Source organism: Dermacentor andersoni, chromosome 10 (assembly GCF_023375885.2).
Source record: "Dermacentor andersoni chromosome 10, qqDerAnde1_hic_scaffold, whole genome shotgun sequence".
Classification (NCBI taxonomy): domain Eukaryota; kingdom Metazoa; phylum Arthropoda; class Arachnida; order Ixodida; family Ixodidae; genus Dermacentor; species Dermacentor andersoni.
The window spans coordinates 65,182,422-65,194,578 of NC_092823.1; the positions used below are offsets into that span (position 1 = coordinate 65,182,422).

Sequence of the window (12,157 nt, forward strand, 5' to 3'; positions counted from 1 at the left end):
GCGTGACGCTTGATCACCCGAGTAGAATTGAAGTGCGTATGGAGTCTAAGTGCCATAGCGCTTACAATTCCGTTTTGACCACGTCATTCGAATGCACGGGCAACGGCATTGATAAACGACTGTTGCACCTGGCAAGATGGAATTTTATTTGACTGGACTACTCGCGGCACATGGCTAAAATAAAGCAGTTTGTTGTTCACTTCTTACCGTTACTCATGAGCGAAGAGAGCGCCAAACGCTATTTCCTGTAGCCGAGAGGAAGCGGCATCCGCACCTGACAGGCGAAACCGTAAAACGCGGTAAACAATTGCGACGAGAAAAGGTCGGCTTATAACCGCGGGACGCCCTACGGAAAAACAGCAGTCGAAATACGAAAACAGACGGCGCAAAAGGCTCCATTTCCTCCGCATGCGCGAACTATTATGTCCCGTCTGTTCCGCGCCGCGTGCATTGAACACACAGGTGTTTTTCGCAAAACAGACGAAACGCGAATCCGACAGAATAATCGCATACTCTTCTCCCGTTCACGAGCATGTTGCCCCCATAGCCGGCAAAATGGCAGCCACAGCACGCCCAGAAGCAGACGACACAAGCGGCAGAAAGGCAGACGACACCGCGAAACAAAGGGAGAGTGGATGCACCTGCTGATGCAGCCGAGCCGCTCGCCAGAATAACGGACAGAGAAAGTAGGAAAACAGCAGGGAAAGCCAAAACCTGTCGGTCCGTTTTTCGAACGGGAGAAAATTGAGCATTGCAGCTGCACCGGGATATCGAGGTAAATGATGGCTCGCGTGCGCAAGCGGAAAAAAAAAAGAGCTCTGCTGAAGAAACCGGGGCCGAGCATGCGCACGCTTGAAGACAGCCAGCAGGTCCGTCTCTCATCGGCTGTTCTTTTTCCTTTTTTTACTCGTCTGCTACGCAAAACCGTGACAGACGGCACAAGCAAAAAGAAGCAGACGAACAAGCGCAGTTGTTTCGCCGGACGATGGATTGGTTTTGGGCTCCGGCTATGGAGAAATGCAAAACGGCTTGGCCGTACGCGAGCACGCTGACGGAGCGTGATGACAACGTAACACCAGGTAACACGTTGTGTACAATATCTCAATCATGCAGGCGCGGCGCAGGCCCGCCGCTGACGTGATTGTAAACAGAATGGACGCAACACAATGGTTGCGGAACGGCCGGAACGGCGACTTCGACTCGTCACTCTCTTTCTCACACTTTCTCTCTCTCTCAGCCCAAGTGATTTGCGTTCGCAAGTGAATGTTCCGAGCTTCTGCCGCCGATTGCGGAAACGCCAGCGCTTCCGGCGCCCTGCCCTCTGCAGGAGCGACAGGTGACCGCGATATTTTCCATCATGGATTCATGCGGAGTAACGGACAAGCACCAGGGCAAACAGCGTGCATACTGATATGATGGAAAAGGTCCACTCAGCACGTTGCTGAACGTGGTTTGACCTGCACGCGTACTTCGTGAAGACTGATGGCTTTCAACAGCAGTTTCGTGTAACAAAATGTCACTTATGTCTAGGCTGCAATAAAAGTAACGTGGAAAAGACAGTGCTGCAGGTTGTGCTGTCCCCATGCGCAACATCGAGGTACCTGCTAGCACAGGTGAAAGCTTCGGCCGGCAACATTACAAGATGTCGATCAAAAACAAACACCCAGTAGATATCGCCAGCGACATGTCTCGGCAAGTACTCCTTTTTATGTTATTGGTTGGGAGATTGAGGGGGGTGTGGTGTGTGGAGAGAGAGAGAGAGATAACGCCTTATATGCTTTGCAGTTTCCCTTTTGTATCCCGCCCGAGGGAAAATGCCGCCATCGATAACTCTCTCGAGGGTAACGATAACTTCCACAGACTAAGAACGAAACAAAAGATAAATCCTATGCGGAATAAAACCGGCCAGCTTCCACAAGTGCCGGCATCCGCCCCGGGCGAAGCAGTGACGTGCAAGGACAGCTAAATGCGAGCAGACTACACGAAGTTCCGGTTGCAGAAGACCCGAGAAACCCCCGGGCGACGCCCCCGTGACGTTATAAGAGCACAGTCGTGATCGCAGCGTCCCTTCATCCATCTCTTTAACTTGTTTTTATAAAGCGGAAGTGGGGAAATTTTGGGTTTGCGACCGTAACAGGAGATTAAGGCTTTACATGCTCCGGCGTAGAGATCAATGTGAGTCATGCTATTTCCTGCTGAAAAAAAGAATAAAAGGAGGACACTCATCGAACCTGATCGGAAGCGGCGCTGGGGAAACACAGCGGAACTGATGAAACTGATTGATGGCTCTACAGTTTTTCGATAGCATTGGTTGCTTTAAGCTTTATTTTAAACGGATACCGATGAGAAAGCTTACACTGATTAAGTTCCTTTTCTTGTTTGCTCAAAGCTTCGTCTTCATTAATTTGACGGCCAATTGTTAATCGCTAGAAAAGAAAACAAAGGGCAAACAGATTTTTTTTTTTTTTTTACGATATCGCGAAGAGAACCCAGCGCCTGCACGTCACATATCGTATTTGGGCCACTGGAGTTATCTAGACACTCAAAGTTCAGTCTTTTGTTGTAATGCAACGCAGTCCACCTTTATCGATAAAAAAAGTCAAAGCCCGAGCAGAGGCCTGTCAAGCTTTATGACGTCACGGCGACCTGACGCGGTAACTTCAAGCCGGTGCAGCCGCTATCCTGTTCTTGCGTCCATTGTGGTGCGCCAGCGCCACAATCGCGGTAGTGGCGGCTTCCTTTGATATTATGGAAGGGTAATTTACTACTATGACTGAACGTATATTGTTATCTTAAGTGTCCCTTTGGGCACACTCGCGGTAAGAAACTTCAATAATGGAAAATGCTCCGGCATAAACGGCACACGATTCAGACAAGGAAAGACACGCCACGTGGTAAAAATTGTCGGCTTTTACGTGCTAAGACCACGATCTGATTATGAGGCACGCCGTAGTGGGGGACTCCGGAAATTTTGACCACCTGGGGTTCTTTACGCCGCGTGGTAGGTGGCAAGTTTGGGACGCCAAATTTCAATCCACCGTAGCCAAAGGGAACAACGCGTTATCGCTGCCCCCCTTATTGGGTTCCTTATCACAACAAAGAGTGCGCCGCCAACGAGAGATAGAGATTATAAAATTATAAAGAGGGGTGGAAGGGGGTACGCGCTACTGCAGAAGAGGAGCCGACGCTCAATCGAACGTCACTGCCTAAAACTATGTCGGCGTTTCGGCTACTTCAAAGGCGGCGGGGATTTCACGCATAATGCACTAACGAGAACGCGCGGCTTATCGTAGTCTCCCCAGTTGCAAACGCGCTCTAAACATTCCCGCCGCAGCCCCGATCACGGCTTCTCTCACATTTTGACAACGCGGTCTATTTCTCCGGTGAAATTGGCCACAAACGGCTGCATTCCCAGAATGGGCGGCGCGTCTCGCACCGCCTCCACCCCCCCACCCCCACCTCACACATCTCCCTCCACGGGAGGTCGTAGGTCGCAGCGACCCGCGCAACAGAAGCAGTCGAGTCGGCACGCCGAGTGTGCGGTTAGCTTCGGCGATCGGAGCAGGCCTAGCTTTGGTCCACGACGCGCAAAAAAAAGAAGCCACGATGTCCACACCACGGCGGAATTTCTCGCGACCAAAAGACCACGAGGTACGATCTGCAACAGAGGACGCGACTTCCACGCGACGTCGAGGCGATCCCTTGCGCCGACAGACATCGACGACGTTGCCCGACAGGACAAACTAGAACGTGCATGTGCGTTGGTGAAACTAGCCCTACCCCCCCCCCCCCCCCCCCCCTACGCACCCACCCTAAATTTTACTTCTGTAATGCGCGAACGACATCCCGCGGCGCTTCTATGTTGAAAGTCACCTTGAACTACAAGCAAATCTACAAGAACGCACGGCTACGGACGAAGCAACACTATACCTGCAGTCGGGTAAGTCGGCGGGTTCGGTAAGAACTGCAAGTTCGCACGGAGATGAACGCTATAGTTTTACGAAGAAAGAAAAACGACACCTGATGTGGCAGACGATGCTCGAACGATGTACTACAGCGCTGGAAATGCATTGGGAACAGTCGGCGACGAACCAACTTGTAACGCCGAGTCTGCCGTCGAAAACTCCGAACAAACCGAGCGCGTACGAAGAAGACCCGGCGAAGACGCCAAAGAGCTCGCTGAAAATCGTCGATAGCTAACCCCGCATGCAAATTGCGCGCTCCTGGACATATCACTCCGGGAAGCTATCGAAGCATTTGTGTGTGTGTGTGTGTTAAGCGTAGGCCCCAGTTCCGCGCCCTGTGCTACGAAGGAGGTGGTCGAGATGAGCAGACGACGCGCTGCGCTAGGCCTAGCGACGCGACCGTTATGCACTTCACGCGAAGCTGTGGGTTTATCGACTCAATGAGGTGAGTGAAGCACCACTTTTGTTTTTGTTCTATCCGAAGCCATTGTCTCGAAACAATGGACTGGAGTGTTTGAGCGGCAGCACCTGAGCGGAATTTCTGAAAGCCCACCATCGTAGATATATGTTTATGCGCGACAACGTGAAGGGCCCTTTTCCTAACGATGATAGCAAGAAACAAAGGCAGTCGAGACAGGTCTCAATAAAGGTGCTTGTGTAACAATTCATGTAACGGTCATAAGATATTCACAGAGCCACGGAAAGCTGAGCTAAACGTGTGTATTGTCCTTTTCGCCCATCTTAATTGTGTCCGTGTATTTTTACGCCTATATGCCACACTAAAGCACATGATTTTACGAGCTCAAACTTGCAGCACATATTGAGTATAACGCTTCGGTTCCGTGACACTCTCTCTTGAATGCTAAACGATGAGAATTTATTTGTTCTTGTTTTTGAAATCAGGGAGGGATGTTCAGTCTGACAAAAAAAAAAAAAAAAATTCATACTTAGAATCAGCACTGACCGTGAAAAATCAGGGGAACTAGCGGACTCCATTTTTTTTTTTTTTTTTACTAACAACCATACATATGAAGCCAACAAATAAGGCCAAGGAAAGCATGCATAGCGGAGATCAAACTGCGCTGTTTAAGTTGATATGTAGAAATGAAGGAATTTAGACGTAAGCGCATCGCGTGAAACGCGCAAAGGCGCTTTAATTTCGATACGGCTAACGACGACAGAATTGGCCAAATTCAACGAGGCAGCACGATATATCCTTGGATCTATTGGTCGGTATACTGCCACATCGAAATTGCCTTTGGGTGCAGGAACGAATCGAGTGCAGCACCAGAACGAAAGAGTGCAACCTCGGAACATGTTAGGGTCTACGGGACGATGGACTTCTCGTATACGAATTCGCGCGTACGCCACGCTGTGCGCAGGGTTTAAAAAGGCGCGGGCAGCTGCATCGAAATCGTGGAAAATCATACGAGGCGGTATTTTATGGGACGCGTACCAGATGTTCAAGCGACGGCGCCGCAATAGCTGTGTACGCGCCGAGAGACAAGGCAACAGCCAATGACCGCCAGGTGATCATTTTTCTCAAAGGACAGCGTTACGTTTTAGCGTCTGCTGCAGATGCGAAATGAGTGCCGGGGGAGTACGGAAAGAGAAAGGATCTGAGGCCAGCGCTCGCGATTGAGTTCATTCTAACTTCATCATCAGCCTGTTTTATGTCCACTGCAGGACGAAGGCCTCTCCCTGCGATCTCCAATTACCCATCTCCTGCGACAACGGATTCCAACTACCTTTTCCTAATTACATCACTCCACCTAGCCTTCTGCCGTCCTCGACTGCGCTTCCCTTCTCTTGGCACCTATTCTGTAACCCTAATGGTCCACCGGTTATCTAACCTACGCATTACCTCCCTTTTTTTCTCTATCTCTCTCTTCATGTCAATTACATTATCAGCTATCCCCGTTTGCTCTGATCCAAACCGCTCTCTTTCCTGCCTCTTAACGTTACGCCTAACATTCTTCGTTCCATCGCTCTTTGCGCGGTCCTTAAGTTGTTCTCGAGCCCTATGTCAGGCTACAAGTTTCTGCCCCATATGTCAGAACCGGTAGAATGCACCGATTGCACACCTACCTTTTAAATGATAGTGGTAAGCTTCCAGTCAGGATCTGATAATGTCTGCCGTATGCGCTCCGACCCATTTTTATTCTGTTAATTTCGTTCTCGTGATCAGGGTCCCCTGCGAGTAGTTGACCTAGGTGAACGAATTCCGTCGCAGAGTCTAGAGGCTGACTGGCGATCCTGAAATCTCGTTCCCTTGCCCGGCTATTGATCATTATCTTTGTTTTATGCATATTAATCTTCAACCCCACTCTTGCACTCACTCCTCAATCATTTGTTGTAACTCGCCCCCGGTGTTGCTGGACAGGACAATGTCATTTGCAAACCGAAGGTTGCTGAGATATTCGCCGTCGATCCTTATTCCTAATCGTTCCCAGTTTAATAGCTTGAATACTTCTTCCAAGCACGCAGTGAATAGCATTGGAGAGATTATGCCTCCTTGCCTTACCCATTTCTATAGAGGTAGCTTTCCACTTTTCTTGAGGAGAATCAAGGTAGCTGTGGAATCTGTGGATCCTTTCCAAGATATTTACGTAAGCGTCCTGTACTCATTGATTACATAATGCCTCTATGACCGCTGGTATTTCTACTGAACCGAATGCCTTTTCGTAATCTATGAAAGCCATGCAGAGAGGCTGATTGTACTCTGCAGATTTCTCGATTACCTGATCGATGATTGGCATATGCGGTATAAATGAAAGAACTGTCATCTACCCGAGAGCAGGGCGAAGCTACAAAGGAAGCACACGCGGGTTTCCCAGAAAGAAAGCTTCGCAGTTGAACAATTTGTCGCGGTCCGGGGATCGAACCCCGAGTCCAACGCACCTTTCAGGTGGGTCGGTCTCTCGACCACCCGAGCTAACTATAGGGGGCCGTATTGTCGCACGATCGCTTTCGGAAATATCACTTTCAAAGCGCTCTTATTGGCTGGTTGAGCAAAACCGGACGAGCCCATTGTCTAGTTCAGTACAACTGCGTCACGCGATAGTGTCGCCGAAAGTGGTCATCCGAAAATAAGCCCCCTCTCCCCCTTGTTATAGCTCAGATGGTTGAGAGAGCGACCGAACCAAAACGGCGTTGAACTCGGGCTTCGAGAAACGGACGGCGACGAATTATTCAAGAGCGAAGAGATTTCTGTGAAATCCGTAAGGGTTTTATCTGTCGCTTCGAGCTACAGTCGGATGTATGAACATTTTTGTCCCATTTCATTAAACTTCGTCCACCTAGCGGATTTCCGCCGGAGTCATCTGCAATTGTAATTAGTGGGAGGTCGAACCTGTCGGGATTAAACTTCCTAGAAACAAGGTATGCGATAAGCCGGCTACGGTGAAAAGGAGATCGTATAATGCAAGAGTTCGACTTAACGTACCGAGCAGCTGGAACCGCACCCACGAGCTGCGAGCACACAAACGCTTTCTTATTCCGCTCCACTGAGGAACGCACGTGAAGACGAACCCTAGACCTCTGTAGCCCGCATCGCAACGTCACAGCAACGTGCGGGGTTCGAGTGCCCGTCCTTAAGGTTGTCGCAGATGACTCTACGAAAAGAATTTGAGCGGCAAGAGCTCGCCATACCAGGGCAATGGAGTTTTTGTTTTTCGCGCGGAGATAAGATTAATGGGGCCGCGGAATGTGACGATTGTCGGGTTTCAATGGCGCAAGGGCATCTTTGGCCAAAGAACGCCAAGTCTAGGCCGCGGAATGTGTAGCGTCTACTTATGCGGCTGCGGTGTACGGGCTAGCGTCAATGGGGTAAGGCTCGCATTCCAAGGCGCGCTAAAAGCGCTAACGCTGTGCATACGGGAACCAAAGAAGGTCACCTCCATAGTGCACAGAATAGTAATGGTACCGGATCAAATGCTGTACAACACAGGCTCTCTGTCTATTTCTAAAAGCCCGTTGGGGTATTATACGCAGCTGGGGGAGAACTAAGCGTTTGAGCCGGAGGGCAATACGCCTTCGAAAGCGTGTTGGATACAGTGCATAAAAAAAATCAGAAAGAAGCTTTACGTACCTAAACAGATTCGCCGCCGAATAAATAATTTGGCTCGGTGTCAACTGGAACGATTTCGATTGTGTTTGTTGCATTTAAATGAGAAAATTGGTTGACCGACAGTTTGGAGCGAGCTTTTATTGTTCACATTCAGTTCATTTTTTTCTTTCTAAATAATGTGTCAAAAATGTCATTACACCCCGCGTAAAAAAGCTAGTATCACATTACTTCGAACTACATAGGTTACGAGACGTCCAGAACGAACACCGAACAGCTCTGAAATACACCACTAATTTGCGAATATGACTTCTGCGAACTCCAGATAGCAATACAATGCAAAAGTTTCGTGCGTGCTGCTGTGAATTTTCCAGTGTCCGGGTAGTCTGGAAACGTCCGTACAGAAACATACTAAAACAAAATTGCTTGTAACAGTTGGCAGAATTTCGCTCTCTCTAAAATGCAACGAATTTTTATTCATACGAGTTCGGTGACTGATCAAGAGGCAGCATGTCTGCGGTTAACATGCTGCACCTGAAACAAGGACATCACACTTTTCAGCGAGCCACAGAAGTGAAGAGAACGCTGCAGTCCACCAAACTAACAAAACTGTTCAGAAATCCGCTACGATACACATTCGCACGCAAGCAACACTAGTAACAGAACTCAAGGTTCAACACGCACAACTAACGCAGTACATTACATACGGCACATACCACTGCTAACAGCAAACTGACCGCAACCGCTTTCTCCAAAGCAACCGGACAGCAGACGACAGCCGCCGCCCGTCGGAAAGCAGACGACGCGGCGCACTACCGTTAAATTCGACGAGATTCGGCTTCTCGGCTCACAACCCCGGCGCCCCGTCAAGCCACAGTGAGGCTTTCGCGTGTCTAGACAAGTCAATCCCACGCATTTTTTGGCGCGCGACACGAAGCAAACAAAATGGCCGCAGAAAATAAAGAAAGCAAGCGATCGCTTGGGTCGGTAGCTGCGCCGGCTTGTTTGCGGTGCAGCCGAGCGTCTCGGTCGGCACACTTTTTCTCGCTTTCCCCTCTTCGCTCGTCGTCCACGAAAACGGGCGCGAGACGGCCTTGCCCGTAGACGTGGCGTCCCCGTGGAAACGCGAGACGCTCCGCGCTCGCATGAGCGACCAGGCGCGAACAACAGGTGTCGGCGAAGACTCTGACCGCGCTGAACAAACACGTCGCTACAGTTGCGTGTCACAGTGCGCGGGAACACTAAGGTGTGCCTTTTGCCTGCTCGTTTGTGTTTGAAGGCCGCGATGCTGTGACGAATGCGCAAGATAGGGTGACGAGTGCACAACGTGGCACGAACGTTGAAAGGAGCGAGAAGTGTCGTCGTTTCGGAGTCGTTCTCGGTGCGGCACGAAGTTCAAAACATGATGCGTGATCGCGGAGGCTGCGAACGAAAAGTACGGGGGGAGGGGGGGGGGGGGGGAAGGGGGCGTTGATAATACTGTTACCGAGAATAGAAAACGGTCTCTGGCAAAAGAAAAGGGAACTGGGGTAAGAAAAAACAGCGCACCTAGCAAGGGGTTCGCGCAAGTTTAAAAAAAAAAAAGGTGGGGAGGGGCTCAGGCACCCTTCCTACCGCTCTTCCCTTCAAACATTTTTTTCATAGCGCAAGCAGGCAGCCCCACGGGGCGTACTTTGTAAACAAGATAAGTGAGGTACCGTGGGAACCAATGCACGTTGGACGAGTGCAGGCGTTGACAGTGCTTCATAAAAAAAAAAAATTAGGCCTGTTTAGAAGGGGAGCATCTGTGCAGGGTATGCACCAGAATGCGAAGCACCCTTGAGGGGGGCGGGTCGCGTCCCACGCCCCCTCCCGGTGAACGCACGTGCGTTCGATTACGAAGGGCAAAATCAAAAGCGAAACACGGTCACATCGGAAACATTAGTGGCCAGCAGTAAACCGGGACAAGCAATCGACGCACCACAAATACGAATCACGACGTTCTCGGATGCACCGCTCTTCCAGGGGCCCGCGATCGAAGATCACACATGTGAAGTACGATACTACTAACGGCGACTGACGTCGGTCGCACATACCTGAACACGCTGTAGCACTTCCTCGGTCTCTTCGGTCTCGGCTCCGGCGGGGTCGTCTGCAACGGCGAGAACGGATTCACGTTGGCCAACGCAGCGGCGGTTGGAGCCGTCTGGACCGGCTTCACCTGCTGGCTGAGCCGCTGCCGGCTAACGTGCACGGTGCTGGGCGCCTCGGCGCGCTGCAGCAGGGTCTTGGGAGTCTGCGGCGAACCGAAGAGTCGCAGGGCCCTGATGCGCTTGTAAGGCGGCGTGTCCTGACGAGGCACCGGCATCACCATCTGCACGGGCACCGAGGGCGAGCGTTCCAGCGAGCGCACGACGCCCGAGTCGGTCGAGCTGTTCAGGTCGCTGGACGAGGAAGGCGGCGACGAGTCGACCGCTTCGCGGAACAGCGTCTTGGGGGACAGATGCATGCTCGAATTCATCGGCTGGTCGTCGTCTCCGCCGCCTTCGTGCATCGGCGTCGTCGGTTGCACCATGAGGTGGTGTCGGCGCGGCGCGCACGGCGTAAGCGGGCAGTCTCGAACGGCCGGCATCGGCGGGCGATCACGATAACCACGACGTCCGAAATGCTGCGGTCGTTACCGGCGCGGAGGAATAAAATCGACGTTCTCCCGCCGAAAGTTGGAGCCGAGCATGACGCATGCGCACGTGACTATCCGAACCGGGCCAATCGAACGACGCGCTAAACGTGACGAAACTTCTTGTCTGGCTTTGGGCGAATCGCGAAGCGCGTTGCCGCACGTCACCTCCGGTTGAGCGGGCGCGCGGGTGACGTCGGGTATCTCGCGCCGGATTCAAAAATGTGCGTCTGCAAGCCTGCCGGCTCCCGATGTAACGGCCGTTTAGGAAAGAGCTTCGGCGCGCCAGCGCTGCTCCGTGGGCTCTGTCGCTGACTTGCGCCAATGTTTTTGTCTTTTCCTCCCTCGCTCGCTCGCGCTGTTGCTGTCCCATTCCTTCTGTAAGCGCGGCTCTGGCTTTCGTTCAATTTACTATTCATCATCGCGGCAATGGGGTCAATTGGCGTCTCATTTCCGTTAAGGTGGCGGCGCTGACGTCAAAGCACTGCCCCGCTCCAACCCGTGTTTCCTGCGGGAGATTGACAACCAGTGCTTGGCAGTAATTAAAACCGCCTTATTCACACTGCCATCGTCTGCTTGTATCCTTGTTCTGTTACGTTGTTTAACTTGTTTACTATGATCTAGCACTTCGCTATTTTTTCTTTGCTATTTCAGATCAGCAATTTACCCGGACTAGGAATCAAAACAGCACAGTGATTTAAATCAAATGCCCGCATTGCAATACCTTTCTAAGCTACATTTCCTTCGCTTTATTTTTTTTTTCCTGGAAGTAAATCAACGACACCGGGAGCCTATTTTCGCTACTGATTACTTGAGACAACACTTGCGTGCTGTCTTTACATATTTATGTTCACCTTTCCCCGAGTTCCTCCTCTTGTTTCGTCTCTCCGCTCTATTTATAACTCATACAACCGTTCGTGCTCGTCACATCACCCACCACATGATCATGCTTGTAAGCAACGAAGTTCAATGGTCACGGGATTACCGGCCCGGGGCATATTTTCGTCTGCTAGCAGACGACGACCTTCGCAGACGTCACCCACTTGCTCGCCCGTCATCCCGGGGATCTCGCCGTCGAGGGGAAGGGCGCGAGCAGAGGAAAAAACAATAAATAATCTAGACCAGAGGAGACCGGATTGCCCTCACCCGTTTCGCCTGGAATGCCCAGCCGGTGACGTAAAGGCCCGGGGAACGTCCGACAATGTTTTGGAAACACGTGGGCGAATTTCTTGGGGCGCGCGTTTGATATGGCCGTATCGTGCGTCTTTTGACCCGTGTATCGAGGCGCGGGCTCTTCAACGGTTCCTGAAGGAAGACCCGGCTGACTGGAAACTTTATACGGGACTCTTGAACACGGAGCTTCGTATGTCAGATGAACTGGTTTGACCCCTTCCTATCTGCGAGCATATTTTTTAAACGATAGCAATTTTATTTTCTTCTTTCTTCCTTTTTTTTCCCTTTTATTCTTCT

General features: G+C 51.1%; 1 protein-coding gene across 1 annotated transcript in view; it reads right to left on the reverse strand.

Moving 5' to 3' along the window:
- Positions 1-11,044, reverse strand: part of LOC126543965 (wee1-like protein kinase 1-A) — a 30,136-nt gene extending 19,092 nt beyond the window's left edge. The window contains exon 1 of the mRNA XM_050191132.3: positions 10,107-11,044. Within this exon, the coding sequence (XP_050047089.1) occupies positions 10,107-10,642 (536 nt within the window). The 5' untranslated portion in view covers positions 10,643-11,044. The remainder of the gene's footprint in view (positions 1-10,106) is intronic.
- Positions 11,045-12,157: the final 1,113 nt, after the last annotated feature.